Source organism: Lutra lutra, chromosome X, assembly GCF_902655055.1.
Source record: "Lutra lutra chromosome X, mLutLut1.2, whole genome shotgun sequence".
Lineage (NCBI taxonomy): Eukaryota > Metazoa > Chordata > Mammalia > Carnivora > Mustelidae > Lutra > Lutra lutra.
The window spans coordinates 86769733-86788913 of NC_062296.1; the positions used below are offsets into that span (position 1 = coordinate 86769733).

Consider the following 19181-nt stretch of genomic DNA (forward strand, 5'->3'; position numbering starts at 1 on the left):
TAAAGTGTAGAATTCAACATTTTTTATATTATACTATTAATTTTTTAAATGGTAGTAAGATATATTTAACTAAATAAAATATATATTAACTAAATAAAATATATTTAATAAAATCTGCTCTTTTAACTTTTTTTTTTTTTAAGTAGGCTCCACGCTGAGTGTGGACCCCAGCGCGGGGTTTGAATTTCTGAACCTGAGATCAGGACCTGAGGTGAACTAAGAGTTGGACGCTTAACCGACTGAGCCACCCAGGTGCCCCTCTATTTTAACTATTTTTAAGTGTACAATTCAGTGGCATCAATGACATTTCAACCTGTTTTTAGAGTCTGGGTATTGATTTAGTTTTGAAAGTCAGGAGACATCTTAGGACCAGTGTTTTTTGGGATTTATGTCAGTAAGAACATGAAAGTAGTCAACACTCTACTGAAAAGGGGTATTTGTTTCAGGTATGGTTGGACTGAGCCCAGAATTTCAGTCAGAGGCCTAGAGGAATGAAGGTTCTAACATCACCATCTAATAGATGAAAAACCTTGACCTGTTATCTGTCCTTTCTGCCCTTCAAGTTTCTTCACCTGCAGAAATACAGTGCAGAGGTAGGGCCCAGCCCATTCCGCTCTACTTTTGCCTTATCTCCAGGTGTACCCAAAACCACAAGAAAGGCTCTGTTCCCCAGGGAAAAGTAGAAGTCTTCAAAATAAGAGATTGTATGAGCAATCAACTTAATGACAGACTTTGTATTCTCCTCTTTCTTTTTTCAATCCTTGTTGCTATGCTGGTTTTGGGCCATGAATAAACATTTATTTATTCATGACAATATTCTTGTCCCACCCAAATCAGTCCATCTGAATCCTGTTATCAAGTTTGTTTTTCTCTTCATATTTTCTCCATTTTGTATTAATAATACAATAGTCATCATAATAATCCCTTTGTAGTCACAAAATATCTTTCATCTGTTAGCTACATAGAGGAATAGAATAAGCCGAAGGCAGAGGCTTAACTGACTGAGCCACCCAGGTGCCCCAAAAGTGTTTCCTCCTTTTCAAAAAATTTACTTATTGGCCTTCATGAAGACTGGGGCTTCCATATACTTCCCGCTGGGTGGAGCCTCTGTGTATTTTCCCTGAAGTTGACATCACTGTCCCTAGTTCCTTCCTACTTCTTTCATGACACTCCTGTGTCATCCTTGGTGGGGAGAAACTCCCCTTTGCTTTGAAATGCATTGAATTTTTGCCATACAACCCACCCCACCCATCCTTGTTGCTGTCTTCTATTAGCTCTCGGGGGGTCACTCCTCCACATTCACTGAAGATTTGGTTCCTTGGACTCATCCAAGTTCCAGGGACCTCAGTGTCCCCACACGCTGGCCTGGTGGTGATTGATCCACTCATTTGACTCTGTTTCAGCTGTCAGACCCTAAACTGAATCATCTCCTGGAATTATTCCCCCTTTGAAGTCTCCAGGGCCAACACCACAGCTGGTGACAGTGTGCCAGCTCCTTTATTCCCATAGGCCTTTGTCTTTAGTTCTGTCTCTTTTCTTCCTAGCCTATCAGCTCTACACTGCTCTCCATCCTTCCTTGTGTGGACTAGACTCCCAGTGGAGTACCACAATCTTACATTCTCTCAGGCCCTCAATTGCCTCAGTCACCTCCCTCTACTCAGCCCACAGACTGCTTTTATCATAAATATCCATATTTATATATCTACCTATAGATAGCTCATGAAATCATAGCTGGGCATCATTACACACTATGGTTTCTAAACTCCCCTAGGTCTTCAATGACACTTTTGTAAGTTGGTACTCTAGTAACTCACACTGGTTATTCAAAATTTTCACCACTTTCCTAACTTCCATCTCAACTCCAAACCCTTCTGTTTTCCAGTTAGAGCCTTTCTTGTTCGGTGGTTTGTGTATGTTCTTCCCTTCCGCTGAATAACCTGTGTCCTCTCCCAGCACCAGCCATCCTCCAAGTACTCTTAAAAAGTCAGTGGGTGAAGCCCTTATTAACCTCCCCCCACCCCACGTTTGTTTGTTTTTGTTACACTAGTAATGTTTGACCAACTTTACTAATTTTTTCTTTTAAAATTTCATTTTATTTTATTTTTAAGATTTTATTTTTTCATTTGACACAGAGAGATCACAAGTAGGCAGAGAGGCAGGCAGAGACAGAGGAGGAATAGAGCTCTCCGCTGAGCAGAGAGCTCAAAGCGGGGATCCATCCCCGGACGCTGAGACCATGACCTGAGCTGAAGGCAGAGGCTTAACCCACTGCGCCACCCTGGCGCCCCTAAAATTTTATTTTTAAGTAATCTCTACACCCAACATGGGGCTTGAATTTACCACCCCAGAGAGCAAGAGTAGCGTGTTTCCACCAGCTGAGCCAGGGAACCCTGGAACCAGGTGCCCCAGGGAACTTTACTGATTTAAGGAGACGTGTAGACCTGCCTTCAGGCCGTGAGCCCCTCAAAGGCAGGAATGGAGTTCTATTTGCGTCCTCTTAGCTTTTCTATAGTTCCTGGAGCGCAGTAAGGGATCCACAAACGTTTGTGGGCAGTGTGAAGCTCTTTACAGTGGGGAGAACTGGACGGGAGGACCCGAGTAAGGATCTCGCCTTGCCAAATGGCAAGGGCTCGCCGGGAACGTGGCGTTCATCCGCGCCTCCGAAGTGCCTCTTCTAAGTGAGCCACGGAGGGGAGGAGCAGTTCCCCGGCCGAGCGAGGCCTGGGGCCAAGTGCATCCAGGGCGGAGGGTGGCGGGAAGCTGTCTGTCTGAGGAGTCACTTTTTAGGTGCTTGTTTTGGAGCATTGCACAAACGCGGGTGCAAACCCCAAGCTCACCAGCGTGAGTCAGCGGGGCCCGCAGCAGCAGGAGAGGGAAAGGTGGGCGAGGAGGGCGCCGCGCACCCCGAGGCCCGCGCGGGCGGCGGGAAGGACCCGGTGGCGACAAGGGACACCCCTAGCGGCGGCCCCTTCCCCAGCCCTACAGGTGAGCGCGGGCCCGCCGCGGGGCGGAGCGCGCTGTCCCCACCGGCCACTCTCCCGGCGCCACCACCACCGCGCAGGTAACCTCCCGCCCGGACCCTCCCCGGACCCCCAGGGCCTCCGCGCTGGGGCCACCCCCCGTCCCCTGGGCCTCCGCGCCCCTAGTCCAGGCGCGCACGTGGGGGCCGGGCGCCTTTGTCCCCTCGCAGATGGCGCCCGCGCCGAGTCGGAGAGGGGCGGGCAAGCGGCGCGTCCCCGCACCCGGCGCACGCAAGCCGCCGGCGGACGGCGGACTGCAGACGGGCGGGGGCCGGGGCTGCCCTGCTGGCGCCCAGTGCCGTCGGAACCCGCCCTGCCGCGGCCCACGATCTAGGCTCCCGAGCGTCGCGTCCCCGGGGTGCGCTTCTCCCCGCACGGGGCCTCGGAAGGGGGCGCAAGGGTCGGCTGCACCCCGGGCCCCATTTCTCCCTGGCCTCGGGAGCCCGGAGAGCCCCGAGATGGCGTTGGCGGAAGTGAAGCCCCGCGCGGAGTGAAATGGCCTTTCTGTCCCCTCCCCCGCGCAGTGCACTCGCTAAACAACGACCCTAGCATTTCCCCCAGAGTAGCTGTTTAGGGCGCACTGGGGCTGAGTACGCTGCTGCTACAAGATAGCTTTCGTGTGGCAACAGTTTTTACGGATTGGATGTATAATTTACATAAAACAAAATGCCCCCATTTTAAGGGTGCAGATCAGGGATTTGACGAATTATACACCCGTGGAACCACTACAACCGCGTGGACGTACACCATTTCATTTCCATCGTCCCGGGAAGTTCCCTCGTGCCCATTCCAGCCAGTCCACAACCCCTCTCCCCAACCTGCCTGCTTTCTAGCATCGCTTAATTTTGCCTGCTTTCGAACTTAATAAAATGGGATCATTCAGTAAGTACTCCTGTTTTTGACTAATACTACTTTTTAAATGGTCGTCATTTGAGAAGGTGTTTCTTGGTGCTCCTGGTGTTTTCAGTTGCCCTTGGGCCTGAGCTGTCCAGTGTGGTAGCCACTGGCCACGTGTGGTTCTTGACTATTGGAAATGTGCTGAGTCTGAATTGAGATGTGCTGAAATACACACACTGAGTTTTGAAGACCTAGAGCCCCAAAAAGGGGGGACATAAAATACCTCACTAGCGAATTCTTATATGGTTTGTGGGTTAAAATGATAGTATTTTGGATACATTGGGTTGAATAAGATGTTATTAAAATTAACTTACGGTTTCTCTTTACTTTTTAAATATGGCTACTAGAAAATTTAAAATTACACAGTTAGTTGCTGTAATGTTTTTATTGGACAGCAGACAGAAGAGACTCTGCACACTCCTGTTTTGCCATAGGAGTTCTGCTCCCTGCATAGAAGAGCAAAGGAAAAACTTCAGCCTTCACAGGGGCAAAAACAACTCAATTCAAGGAGGTAGCTTGAAGAGCCTGCTTTTTCCTGTGGTTTTGAAACTTGCTTCAAACTTGTTTGCTTTCAAGAGGTAGAAAGGAATAGGTGTCTCCTTGGTATTAAGTTACATTAAAAAAAAAAGATTTTATTTATTTGTCAGGGAGAAAGATAGCGCAAGCAGGGGGAGAGGCAGGCAGAGGGAGAAGCAGGCTCCCTGCCCAGCAAGGAGCGGGATATGGCACTCTGCTTTGAGGACCCTGGGATCACAACCTGAGCTGAACACAGACGCCTAACTGGCTGAGCCACCCAGGATTCCCTTGAGTTACATTTTGAAGAAGGACATTGCAAAATACCTGATGTACTGAAAAAGGCATCTTGTGATTTTTTAAAAAAGATTTTATTTATTTATTTGACAGAGATAACAAGTAGGCAGAGAGGCAGGCAGAGAGAGAGGAGGAAGCAGGCTCCCTGCTGAGCATAGAGCCCGATGTGGGGCTTGATCCCAGGACCCTGAGATCACAACCCGAGCCCAAGGCAGAGGCTTTAACCCACGGAGCCACCCAGGCGCCCCAAGGCATCTTGTGATTTTTGAAAAGATAGAAAACTAGTCACTGCCTACACCCCAACCACCTAAGTATTAAAATTTAGATTTTTGATGTACTTTTGCTTAGTCTTAACTTAAAAACATAGTTGAGATAATATATTCAATTTTATATCCTTCTGTATAAGGGAATTTTTTATGAAAAATTCTTAGGCTTTTTACAACTACATAATGTGACTTCACATGCATGCACTCTAGTTTTCAATGACATTTTTCGATTTTGCTAATTTTTACAAAGAGAAAGTCATTTTAATAGGGTGACAGTGCCAGTATAGGGTACAATGACAGCAGTGCTCATTTTGTAACTGAACCAAACAAGAGTTTGCCCACCTGGTGCTCAGTAAGCCAATAAAAACTGACACTGAGTTTCTGCAGTGAAGGAAGATAGGCTATGTATTGGTATGGTGCTACCTATGAGAGCAGGGAGGGAATGCTCTGAAGTCCCAAACTCCCCAGTGGCTTGCAAATAAGTGTTTTTTAAGGGCAAGATTTGGGGCAGGGTCTCCAGAGAAGGTGGACACCATTAACTGGAGGCACGTGAGACCATGCGAGCTAACAGGTGCTTTCCTGCCGCTTTGTCTGGTCCCCTGGAGGTTTTTCCATCTCAAGAGACTGGGAATCTGAAAAATATCTTTGTTCTTTATGTTGGAGATTTCATTAGGTACATCTGGTAATTACATCTTAAAAATTTTTTTTTAAGATTTTATTTATTTATTTGAGAGAGAGAGAGAGAAAGAAAAAGCATGAGCAGGGGAGGGGCAGGGGGAGAAGTAGGCTCTCTGCTGAGAGAGCCCGATGTGGGGCTTGATCGTGGGACCCCGGGATCATGACCTGAGCTGAAGGTGGATGCTTAACCAGCTGAGCCACCCAGGTGTTGTGGTAAATATATCTTTATTTGTAAGAGAGTAGAGTTGCATTCCTACAGGTTCCTTGGTCAGTCCAGCTATGCCTGGGGGCGATATGACCTCTGGTTGTCATTCTTTCATCTCAACTAACAAAACAGATCCTGACTAAAAATTGCCTCTTACTCTCACAGGGAAGGTGAAGTCCAAGAAGGCAGGGACCTTGACTTTTTGTCTACCCCCGTGTCCCCAGGACCTGGGAACATGTTAAGCATAATTGACCTATAATAAACATTTGTGAGCTGATTGAAAAACGATAACAGCTTTCATTAAGCACTTGGGTACTCACTTTGTAAATGCCCGCTTGCCTCTATCAGGCAGGCACTGTTATGATCTCTGTGTACTGCACAGGTAGAGAAATCTGAGGTTTAGAAAAGTTGAAGAAGTTGTCCAGGGTCATAGCTGTAAATAACAGAACCAGCATTTGCACCCAGGCTGTCTGACTTGAGTTGAGGGATACTTACTAACATAGAAGAAAGCAGCAGGGGGAGTGGGTAAGGGGAGCTGCCTGTAAGGGTGGCTGGGTGGCTTAGTCATTGAATGTCTGCCTTCGGCTCAGGTCATGATCCCAGGGTCCTGGGATTGAGCCCCACATCAGGCTCCCTGCTCAGTGGGAAGCCTGCTTCTCCCTCTCCCACTCCCCCGCTTGTGTTCCCTCTCTCGCTGTCCTTCTCTCTGTCAAAGAAATAACATCTGAAAGAAAGAAAGTAAGAAAGAAAGGAAAGAAGGAAGGAAGAAAAGAAATTACTCCTATAATGACTACCTGGGCCAGTAGGGCTGGAAAGAGGTGAATATTCAGATAGATTTTGGATCTATAGGAGGAGCATTCTGGGTTTGGATCCATGGTTAATCTTCTGGGCTAAATCTAGCTGGAGTGAGCAAAATGACAGGTGGCTAGAGAAGAGGAACAATGGCCTTGAATGGGATCATCTGGAGTGTATAGAAAGGCAGGTCCAGGGACTGAGGGAAGCCATCTGGGATGGGACTTGTGTATTTTGGATGGTTTCAGTTCACTTGCCTTGACCATGGTTGACTAGTTTAAATTGAACTCAGAGCGCTGCAGTGAGATAACCTTACACACCTTCAAGTTCTGATCGTTTGATTTGAAAGGAGAGGAAACTGCAAAATCAGTCTATTCCTTAGTTCATTTAATCCTCACACCCACCTATGAGATTTTTATAATGTTGGCAGATATGAAGACCGATTTTTTAAAAAAAAGTCTTTATTTTTTGGAGCAATTTTAGATTCACAGCAAAAATGAGGAGGAAGCACCAAGTTCTCATGCACTCCCTGCCCCTACAAGCACAGCCTTCCCCACTACCAACATCTGGAACCAGAGGGGTTTGTTTGTTAAAACGGAGGAACCTACACTGATACAGCATTATCCTTCAAGCTCCATTACAGATTGACATTGGCGTTTGCTCTTGGCCTTGTTCATTCTGTGGGTCTAGACAAATGCATAATGACTTGTATCCACCATTATAATATCCACCAATATAATTGTATACACCAATATAATACAGAATAGTTTCGCTGCCCTAAAAATCCTCTGTGCTCTGCATATTCATCCTTCCCTCTCCCCCAACCCCAGGGACCCACTGATCCTTTTGTTATCTCCATAGTTTGCCTTTTCCAGAATGTCAAGTAGTTTGAGTCCTACAGTATGTACGTAGCCGTCTCCGGCTGGCTTCTTTCACTTAGTAATGTGCACTGCAGTTACCCCCATGTCTTTTCATGGTTTGAGAGCTCATTTCTTTTTAGTGCTGAGTAATATTCCAAGGGACTAGTATTTTTTATTCTGTTTCACAGATGAAGAAACAGAAGGATTAGTAACTTGCCCAGGTACAACTTGTTCAGATCAGTCTGATTCCAGATCGTTTTCTCTTAAAAATTTTACCATGTTTCTGATTCCCAGAGAAATTGCGTTTCTCATAATGAAGTTTGTCACACAATAGAGTTGGGGTAAATGGAAAATACGGGCGACTTCGCTTGCAGAAAGTATCCATCGCTTTCTGCATATAGCCAAAATGGAAAACCTGGAAGGGAAGACTTTGTTTCAAAAGTTTACTTTATATGGAAAAATGCCGTGTGCTTTTGAAATTCTGGTTTAACAGACTCCTGCTTTACTGGTTTGAGAATATGATTCTCTTCCCTGACTCTTAATTTTGTTACCTTTCAGATTATTTCTGGGTGCTCGCACTCAGCCACCTCCTCCACCAATGAAGTACATCCTGGTCACTGGAGGGGTCATCTCAGGCATTGGTAAAGGGATCATTGCAAGCAGCATTGGGACGATTCTAAAGTCATGTGGACTCCGAGTTACTGCCATCAAAATTGACCCTTATATTAACATCGATGCAGGCACTTTTTCTCCTTATGAGCACGGTATGAAAGAGAGTCACTTCCCCCTCTTATGAGGCACTGGGTTAAATTGCTGTTCTTTCCTGTATGGGGGGTAATTTCCTGAGGATAGAGTTCGGAAGTAGAGTTGCTGGATCAGTCATTATGAACGCGTGAAATGTTCTCATGGTTGTTGATACATTTGGAAAACAGTGTATAAGGATACCATTTTCATTGTACCTTTTACAGTACAAATTATGTTTTGGTCAGACAGTATGGTCTATATTGACAGTTATACTGACAATATAGAATGGCACGAAGAAAATAAAAGTCCTCCATTTCCCAGCACTAAAAGTAACTATTATTAATGTTGACATTTTAATGGACATGCTAATTATTTTTAAAAAGGCATTAGCACTTACATAAGCAGGCAAGTGCACAGATCATAAGTGTACCACTTGATAAAGTGAGCGTACTGTGTAACCAGCCCCCAGACCAAGAAACAGAACCCCCCCGCCAATGTCCCTTTCTAGTCTTTCCCCACCTGAAACCACCAAGGTAACTGCTAACTGCTATCCTGTCTTCTAACACCGCAGGTTACTTTTGCCTTTTTTTTTTTCTTTTTTTTTACTTATTACTTTATTTTTTTACTTTTTTGTTTTGTTTTTGCATAATGCACTGCATAACCTACTAGCAGGGACAGATGAGCATAACTGAGTGGTTTTTTCAGCAATCAGGAAAGTGTTTCCTTAATTAATGTTCTCCAAACGCTTTGACATGTACTAACGATTAACTCCAGAGATTACTTTTGCTAATTTTTGACCTTTAAATAAATTGAATCTTATAGTCATGTCAGTTTTTAATCTAATTTTTAAAACAGTACTGTGGACATTTCTATATATTTTAATCTTTTTGTTTGTTTTAATTTTTAAAAAAATCGTATTCATTCATTTGAGAGAGAGAGAGACAGCAGGAGCAGGGGGAGAGGGAGAAGCAGGCTCCCTGCTGAGCAAAGAACCCGATGAGGGGCTCCATCCCAGGACCCTGGGATCATGACCTGAGCTGAAGGCAGATGCCCAATCAACTGAGCCACCCAGGCACCCCTGTGTTTTATACTCCTAAGGCTCCACAAAATCTGTACAATAATGGGAAATAATTTCCAATGTATTGATATTATAAACAACACTGTGATGGGAATCTTTAAAATTTATTTTTTTTTAGACATAAATACCTACGCGCAGAATTTCTGATTTCACAGTAGGTGTGCTTTTCAGGCTTTTTGACATATAATGCATACTACCCAAGGTTTCTAGATTCATGATCTCTTACCTATAAGTGTAAAATCCAGAAAGTTCTGAAAACTTTAAATTGTTCATAAGTTTGTGGCTATTTATAGTCTTTTTTCAAAAGTTTTGAAAAGTGAGGGGCACCTGGCTGGCGCAGTACTTAATCGTCTGCCTTGGGCTCAGGTCACGATCCCAGGCTCCCGGGATCGAACCCCACGTTGGGCTCCCTGCTCGGCGGGAGACCTGCTTCTCCCTCTCCTACTCCCCCTGCTTGTGTTCCCTCTCTCACTATGTCTCTCTCTGTCAAATAAATAAATAAAATCTTAAAAAAAAAGTTTTAAAAACTGAAAAATCTTCATAAAGCCATGAGTATTTCTAGTCTTTATTCCATTCGGAATGTGTTTGCTTTTGGGGTGTTTTCTAATACATGGCAAGTGTTCTGTATTACCTTTGCATAATCTGAAAAACTTCAGATTTCAACTTCCATACTGTTTCCAAGAATTCTCTGATAAGGGCTATGGATCTGCACCAATTTATATACAAATCAACAGTGTATAAGAAGGCCTGTTTTTTTTTTTAATATCCCTGCTGAATATTATTCTTTTTAAACTTTACTAACCTGAGAGAATACCAAAAAACAACAAAAAAGGGTATCTCATTGTTCTAATTTAGATTTCTTTGGTTTTCATTTTGTCTGTGGAGTGAATGATTCAAGTGAATGGATAGATTGTATTTTTGTTTGAAAGTATTACCCAACTTCCTTCTGTGGAGTAAATTTCCCTGTCCCGTTGACTTTGGACTTTGGTCATTTAGGATGGTATGCCTGGGATTTTCCGGTTTTGAAACTGAAAGTCCAAATCCTGGGAACCCTATTAGTCCTGGGCAAACCCAAGAGCTTGGTGACCTTATTTGGTCATGTGGTTTGTTTTTTCCCTAGTAGACATTAGTGAATGTGACATCTGTCTTGTTGAAAGTAGAAATTTTCAGTGCAGTGGCATGATTTGGCTCTGTCTCTTTGGTGCTTCTGCTCTCTGCCTTGAGAACCGCCTGCTCTGTACAGGGACTTCTCCTTCAGTCTGGGTCCTGGAATGAGACCAAGTAGACTCACAACTAACCCACAGCCCCCACATAACACCTAACCCAAGGGAGAGATCAATAAACATTTTGTAAGTTACTAAGATTTTAGGGTTATTTGGTATTCAGTAAAGTTGACTAATCCCATGCGTTATGCCAGTTTTCCTTTGGATTTTTTATTTTTTTAAATTTATTTTTATCTTTTTAAAGATTTTATTTATTTGTTTGACAGACAGAAATCAGGAGTAGGCAGAGATGCAGGCGGGGGCCAGGAGAGCAGGCTCCCCGCTGAGCAGAGAGCATGATGTGGGGCTCGATCTCAGGACCCTGAGATCATGACCTGAGGTGAAGGCAGAGGCTTAGCCCACTGAGCCACCCAGGCGCCCCTCCTTTGGATTTTTTAAAAACGTTTTTTAAAGATTTATTTATTTATTAAAGATTTTATTTATTTCTTTGACAGAGAGAGATCACAAGTAGGCAGAGAAGCAGGCAGAGAGAGGGAGGAAGCAGGTTCCCCGCTGAGCAGAGAGCCTGATGCGGGGCTCGATCTTAGGATGCTGAGATCCTGACCTGAGCCGAAGGCAGAGGCTTAACCCACTGAGCCACCCAGGCGCCCCAAAGATTTATTTATTTGAGAGAGAGAGAGTGTATGCCAGCGTGCAACCGGTGGGGAGGGGCAAAAGGAGAGAGAACCTCAACCAGGCTTCCCACTGAATGCGGAGCTCAGCACAGGGCTGGATCTTATGACCCTGAGATCATGACCTCAGTGGAAATCAAGAGTGGGAGGCTTAACTGACTGAGGCACCCAAGTGCCCCACTTTGGATGTTTTAAAAATGATTTTCAAGGGTACCTGGGTGGCTCAGTTGGTTAAGCTACTGCCTTCGGTTTGGGTCATGATCCCAGGGTCCTGAGATTGAGTCCTGTGTTGGGCTCCCAGATCTGTGGGGAGTCTGCTTCTCCCTCTGACCTTCTCCCCTCTCATGCTCTCTCTCTTTCATAAATAAATAAAAAATTTTTAAAAATGATTTTCAAGAATATTTTACATAAAGTATTAACCTATATATATAGAGAGAGAGAGTGTGTGTGTGTTTTACTCTGAAATTTGTCTTAATATTACCTCTGCTAGTTACTAATAAATTTCCACTTACCATTTTTTAAAAAGGTTTTTTATTTAATATTTATTTGACAGAGAGAGATTACAAGTAGGCAGAGAGGCAGGCAGAGAGAGAGGAAGGGAAGCAGACTCCCTGCCGAGCAGAGAGCCCTACTCGGGACTCGATCTCAGGACCCTGAAATCGTGACCTGAGCCAAAGGCAGAGACTTAACCCACCGAGCCACCCAGGCGCCCCTCCACTTGCCATTTATGTGATTAAATGTATCAACTGTTTCTTTTATGTTTCTGTCTTTGATGTCACCTTTAGGCTTCTCTGCCACAGGAATATTTAAATATTCATATATATTTTCTTCTGGAACTTTTATAGTTCCATTTACTTTTACTTTAACATTGTTAACACAGCTGGAATTGAATTTGGTGTGAGATAAAGATGTAACATGATTTTTTTTCTAATTTTTTTCTGATTAGGCAACTATTCCTAATGGCATCTCTCAAAGATTTCATCCTTTTCTTCCTGACTTGAAATGCCACCTTTTATTATATACTACATTTCTGTCTATACTTAGGTCTATCTTTGAACTCTGTTCTCTTCTGGATTTCTATGTTTATTCCTGCCTATCATTTTAAAAGCTGCAGCTTTTTATTGTCAAGTAGGTCAGAGCCTTCCACGTTCCTTTTCTTTTTCCTTTGTTTTCTCTCTGTCTCTCTCTCTCTCTTTTTAAGTGCAAAAAGGTGTTTTTATTATCCCTCTAGCAAAGCATTAACTTTTTTGTTGTTCCTTTGTTTTTTTCTTAACCTCAGAGTGTTTATTGTCCTCAGAATTAACTTAGGAATCATTTTGTCCAAGTTTACAAGAAATTGCATTGGAGTTTTTGGCAAAAATTTCTTTAAATTTATGAATTAATTTGGGGAGGAATTAAACACTGCAAAATGTTGACTGGCCCATTCAGGAACTTTAGAAGTGGTTTTCCTTTTATTTATATCTTGTTTTATGTCTGTGAAGTAAGCTTTTTAAGTTTTATAAATATAGTTCCTACATTTCTTCAAGGTTTATTTATGAGTGTTTTATTTTGATTTGTGATGATAGCTTTGGGTTTTTGTTTTTTTTTTTAAGTCATATATTAAATTCTTTTATGTAATAGGGATCTTTTTGTTTTTTGTTTTTTTAAAGAGTTCATTTTTTTTAAGTAGTCTCTACACCCAATGTGGGGCTCAAATTCACAACCCTGAGATCAAAAGTCACATGCTCCACCTACTGAGTCAGCCATGACCCCAATAAGGATCTTTTTTTTTTTTTTTTTTTTAAAGATTTTATTTATTTATTTGACAGAGAGAGTGAGCAGAGGCAGATAGAGTGGCAGGCAGAGGCAGAGGGAGAAGCAGGCTCCCTGCTGAGCAAGGAGCCCATGTGGGACTCGATCCCAGGAGGCTGGGATCACGACCTGAGCCGAAGGCAGCTGCTTAACCAACTGAGCCACCCAGGCGTCCCCCAATAAGGATCTTTGTGGATATTTTGGTTTTGTGACTTTGTTCCATCTTTATATATATTGAAATATATGTATGCATATATATTTCAATCTTCCTTTACTCACTGCTATTTGTTATAAGGGCTTTTTAAATTTATTTTTTGTGTGTCGGTTTTGGTAATCACACGTGTTTTTCTAAAAACCAACTGTAGTATCATCCTCAAGTTGAAAAAAATCTGTTGGAATTTTTATTATAACTACAGTAAATCTAAGAACCTATTTAAGGACTTGTCATCTGCAGTTTTTCTTTCTCTTCTAGGAATATAATGGGTATATACTTTTTTTTTTTTAAGATTTTGTTTATTGAGGCACTTGGGTGGCTCAGTCCGGTAAGCATCTGCCTTGGGCTCAGGTCATGGTCCCAGGGTCCTGGCATTGAGCCTCTAGTCCAGCTCCCCGCCCAGCAGGGAGTCTACTTCTCCCTCTGCCTCTCCCACTGCCCCTCCCCCTGCTCCTGCTCTTTCCTCTCAAATAAATAAATAAATAAATAAAGATTTCATTTATTCTTAGAGAGAGTATATGTGCTTTTGTAGGGGGGGGAGAGGAAGGGGAAGTGGGAGAGAAGCAGACTCCCCACTGGGCTCGATCCCATGACCCTGAGATCATGCCTGAGCTGAAAACTACAGTTGGATGCTTTACTGTCTGAGCCAGCCAGGTGCCCCTGAAAAGAAATTTTTAATATTTACATTGCCTTTTTATCCTAGGCGAAGTGTTTGTCTTAAACGATGGTGGAGAAGTTGATTTAGACCTTGGAAATTATGAACGGTTCTTGGATATTAACCTTTATAAAGACAACAACATTACCACTGGGAAGATATATCAGCACGTGATCAATAAAGAGAGGCGTGGCGATTACCTGGGGAAAACAGTACAAGGTATTGTGTCCCACACAGCTTAGCGAGTCGTGCGTGTAGAGCACCCACACCGTGGTCAGAATGGATGTGAAGGGAGGAGCTCCCTGAGCTCTCCAAGTTCTAACCCTTTTCAAATCTTGCTTTCTTCCCCTTTTCGTTTTCTTCAAAGGTGCCTACTTCACCCTCCATGTTCTTGATTGTATTTTCTTCGGTCTTTTTCTTTATTACTAATGTTGTTTTCTCTCGGTATGTATCTGTCTTTAGCTATTACACTTATCTCTTGGTATGTATCTATCTGTAGCTATTATTTATAAAATCCATGCAGAACCATGCATTCATCATTTTTACCTGATTGAGGTACAGACTTTTTTAGTTTGTTTTTTGTCTATCTCCTTCCTTCTTGTATCTTTGCATGGATGTGAGTTATACCCCTTTAAGGACAGTGTGCGGACGGACTGGGGGATTGAACTGCAGTGGCTGGTAGTGTGGTTTGACCCTGCTTCATCAACTCTTTTCCTGAGTGGTATGATTCTCTTTTGTCTCGGGAGAGACCCCTGGCCTCCCGTGTTTCCCCCCGCCCCCGGCAAGTCTTGTATTCACGGGTTTCTGCGAGGTAAGGTGATAATTCCCCATCTCCTTTAAATTGCATGTTGGATCCAGCTGAGAGGTAGACATGGGGGCTGGATAGATGGAGATCAAAAGAGCATCGGTGTAATTCCTGAAACTGGAACGTGTGGGTTAAAGCTCAGCTACAGCTGTGCTTTCTAATAGCTTTTCCCCTGAGTGTAGATCTTGGGAAGACCCACAAGAAGGAGAGGTGCTGCCTCACACCTGCCACATCCCTGTGAGGGGGAGAGAACAAGGCCCCAGGCCTGGGGCTCTAACTCCTGATCCCTGGGCTGCTGACGTGGAGGCAGAGACCAGGCAACACCTGCCCTGCCCCCGTTCCCCGCCCTGGCCTTGCTGCCAAAAGGGGCCAAACAGCCCATGTAATGTGGTTGCTCCAAATGCACCAGTGGGTGACAACGTCCTCCCGCTCTGAAGGAGCACCTAGCGCTAGGGAGAGCTGGCAACAGATGCCCCTTCGCTTCGGCTTCCCAGAGGGCCACGTTCCTGCTTCGTGTATCCCATTAGATTAGTTGGCTGCACCGTGAGGCCATCCCCATGCACCCGCAGGGATGTCAGCTTTCTGTCCCTTTGGCAGAGATATGTAGCTGCCGGCCTGCTCACCACCAATGGGCCTCTGGGCCTCAAATGCTTGTGGAGTTGTCACCTTTTGGCTTCTTCAGCTGCCACTAGCAGCCACAGGCCCCTGGTCAGCATGCAGGGCCCATCTACACCCTTTGGGGGGACCTCTCCCCACTAACTGGTGGGCTACCCAGAGCCTGCAGCACTGGGCCACTCTGTCTTTCTTCCCCCATGGAACCCAGCATGCAGCATGCCCGACAGCCCTCCTTGCAGTTTTTAGTTGGCCTTATAGGTGTTTCTAGATGCCTTGTCGATGGCATTTCTGCTTTCTGATTCTTGTTCTCTGTGGTCGGCCAGTTTCAAAAGAAATGACTTAACATTTAAGTGATTAAACCTATATCGTGCCTCCATCAGGGAGATGGAGAATAACATGAACACTGGAGTTTGTCTTATTTGCCAAGTGGCTTTCAGGTTACGTGGGAGGTCTAAAGACATGAATACATTCCTTTTTCATGATTGTGACCGTGAAATAGGCTTTTGTGCTAATCATTACTTCCTTCTACAGTTGTCCCTCACATTACTGATGCTGTCCAGGAATGGGTTATGAATCAAGCTATGGTGCCCGTGGATGGTCATAAGGAAGAGCCCCAAATATGCGTTATTGAGGCAAGCATGGAATTTTTCTTTATAAACTTAATATCCTTCTGGGTTTTTGAGCATGTAGCCTTCATTCATTCAACACACATGTATATTATTTTATTTATTTATTTTTAAAATATTTTATTTATTAGACAGAGATCACAAGTAGGCAGAGAGGCAGGCAGAGAGAGAGGGGGAAGCAGGCTCCCCGTGGAGCAGATAGCCCGATGTGGGGCTGGATCCCAGGACCTGGGATCGTGACCTGAGCCGAAGGCAGAGGCTTTAACCTACTGAGCCACCCGGGCGCCCTCAACACACATGTATAGATGGCCTCCTACATGCTAGACATTGGGCTGGGATGAGGGATTATAGCAGGGAAAGACGTAGATGGTCCCTGCCTTTGGGGTCACGAGTCAGTGGGCCAGATAGACATTAAACAGGGTGAATACTCCTGGGATTTTATGCAGCAACCCGTGTGTGGGGACAGATTAGTTGCAGGATGCTTTCTAGTGAGTGCTGTTCGAGGGTTAAGGAAACTGACACCTCTCTCACCTCCCAGTCAGAAATCCAAGTATAACTTTGATTCCCCCCAAAATGTAACTACTAACAGCCTGCTGTTTACCAGAAGCCTTACTGATAACATAGTCAATTAATGCATAGTTTGTAAGTTATGTGTGTTACAGACTGTATTCTTCCAATAAAGTCAGCTAGAGAAAAGAAAATGTTGTTAAGAAAATCATAAGAAAGAGGGCGCCTGGGTGGCTCAGTGGGTTAAGCCGCTGCCTTCGGCTCAGGTCATGATCTCAGGGTCCTGGGATCGAGGCCCGCATCGGGCTCTCTGCTCAGCGGGGAGCCTGCTTCCCTCTCTCTCTCTCTCTCTGCCTGCCTCTCCGTCTACTTGTGATCTCTCTCTGTCAAATAAATAAATAAAATCTTAAAAAAAAAAAAAAAAGAAAATCATAAGAAAGAGAAAATACATTTACATTACTGTGCCATATTTATAAAAAAAACCCCATATATAAGTGGACCCACACAGTCCAAACCCATGTTGTTCAAGGGTCAACTGTAGGGGCGCCTGGGTGGCTCAGTCCATTAAGCGTCTACCTTTGGCTCAGGACATGATCCCAGAGTCCTAAGATCGAGCCCCACATCAGGCTGTCTGCTCAGTGGGAGCCTGTTTTCCCCTCTCCCTCTGCCTGCCTCTCTGCCTACTTGTGATCCCCCCCCATCAAATAAATAAATTTAAAAATCTAAAAAAAAAAAAAAGCGGGTCAACTGTATTTGCAACACGCTTTGGAAGTAGAGAGAGACTGAGGGAAATCTGATGGTGAACGTGATTTGGAGGTGAAAAGTGAGTATTAGCTGCTTAAAGAAAGAGCATAGTATTTGAACTTGTGGTTTATTTACTATTTCCCTTCTTCTCAATGAGTGAGAATAACGTGCCTGTACTCCTTGTCTAAATGTCAGCAGACCTAACTGCTGGGTAGGACAGCAGAATAATGAACAATTTAGTTCCTAGGCACTGTCTGTCCAAATTCTGTGGTTAAGAATTTGGAGCCAGACGACTTGGGTTCATAGCCAAGCTGGGTCACTTACCAGCTGGGTGACCTTAGCCCAGTGTGCCTCAGTTTACTCATCTGCTAAATAGGGATAATGTTTCGAGGGTTAAATAAGTCAGTACACTTAGTGCTTAGAATGGTGCTTAGAATGGGGCGCCTGGGTGGCTCAGTGGGTTAAAGCCTCTGCCTTCGGCTCAGGTCATGATCCCAGGGTCCTGGAATCGAGCCCCGCATGGCCCTGCATCGGGATCTCTGCTCAGCAGGGAACCTGTTTCCCTTCCTCTCTCTCTTTCTCTGCCTGCCTCTCTGCCTACTTGTGATCTCTGCCTGTCAAATAAATAAAAATAAAAAAATCTTAAAAAAAAAAAGAATGGTGTCAGATCTATAGCAAGTACTCAAAATTTATTAGCCATTATTAAGACGCCTGTGTGACTTTTGGCAAATTACTTCTCAAAGCTTCAGTGTATTCAACTATAACAATATGATAACGATGCAATATTATAGTAAAAGCCAGATGATATTAACAGGGTTGCTGGGAGGAAGAAGTGCAATTATATAAAGCACTTGGCATGTCTGGTGTTCAGGAAGTGTTCAAAACATGTGAGCTGTTCTTATTGTCATTATTGTCAGAGTCCGCAGACGGATGTTAGGCTATCTGCAAGATCCATTTTGTTAACAGAGCTGATCAACTTAACATAAATGTGCTGTACTATCATACATTAATGATATAGTTATATATTGTACTGCTATAATAGTATGGTTGATAATATAAATGTGTAAATGTGCTATGCAAAATTTTCTGCCCTTTGCTGTTTCTCTTCTTTCCTTTTCTTTTTATTGAAAGATTTTATTTATTTATTTGACACAGAGAGAGAGAGCATGAGCCAGGCAGAGGGAGATGGAGCAGGGAGCCTGATGCGGGGCTTGGTCCTGGAACCCTGGGATCATGACCTGAGCCAAAGGCTGACACACTTAACTGACTGAGCCACCCAGGCGCCCCTCCCTTCCTATTTCTTCTTTCACAATTTACAAGGAAAAGAGAGGGTGCTTCCTTTAGAATTTTTAAAAATTGGAGTATATTTAAAAAGTTAAAAATAAAAATAAATAAAAAATTGGAGTATAACATAAACACAGAAAAGTGCACATATCACAGGTATACAGCTTAATGAAGTCTTACAAACTGAACATACTTGCATAACTAAGTTGGCTTCCTTTAAAACACACTTAATATCTAATACAGTGAATAGTTTGCAAACAGCTTGAGGCAAAGATAAAGACAAATCATTTAAGAAAAGAGAAAGGCAGGTACAAGCTCCAGGAAGAATAACATCTGATACGAGAACCAGGGCATAGCTTGCCTCTACAGTGAGGGAGACTTACGTGGTCACTCTGTTTATTGATTTTCAGGTTTTAGACCTGTCCTCAAAATGCATCAGAGAAGGCTTCAAAGCAGGGATGTAAATGTCAGCTTTGAGGTGGAGATGTGGAGGGATGCTGGAGAGGGAGGGAGGGAGATAAGAACTTCATTTTCCACTGTGAGGCAGCTACAGATACCGGTAGTAGTTGGCAGAAAAAGAGGTAAAAATGTCTCAGGTTAGGAAAGTAACCAGTACAGCCAACAGTCGACGTTAGGATCTGGGGATGGGGCAGCAGAGAACTCAAGCCTCATCTATCACAGCAGGAAGTCAGCTTG

General features: G+C 43.9%; 1 protein-coding gene across 4 annotated transcripts in view; it reads left to right on the top strand.

Moving 5' to 3' along the window:
* The first annotated feature begins 231 nt into the window (after positions 1 to 231).
* The window catches only part of CTPS2 (CTP synthase 2), a 97397-nt gene continuing 78447 nt past the window's right edge, over positions 232 to 19181 (top strand). The window contains exons 1-4 of one of the 4 annotated variants that reach the window (XM_047716369.1): positions 232 to 252; positions 8087 to 8292; positions 13953 to 14123; positions 15856 to 15956. In XM_047716369.1, coding sequence (XP_047572325.1) covers positions 8127 to 8292; positions 13953 to 14123; positions 15856 to 15956 — 438 coding nt within the window. In that variant the 5' untranslated portion in view covers positions 232 to 252; positions 8087 to 8126. Of the gene's footprint in view, positions 253 to 2709; positions 3062 to 3782; positions 3903 to 8086; positions 8293 to 13952; positions 14124 to 15855; positions 15957 to 19181 lie in introns of those variants that run through there. The other 3 variants (XM_047716367.1, XM_047716366.1, XM_047716368.1) reach the window with 3 other exon arrangements.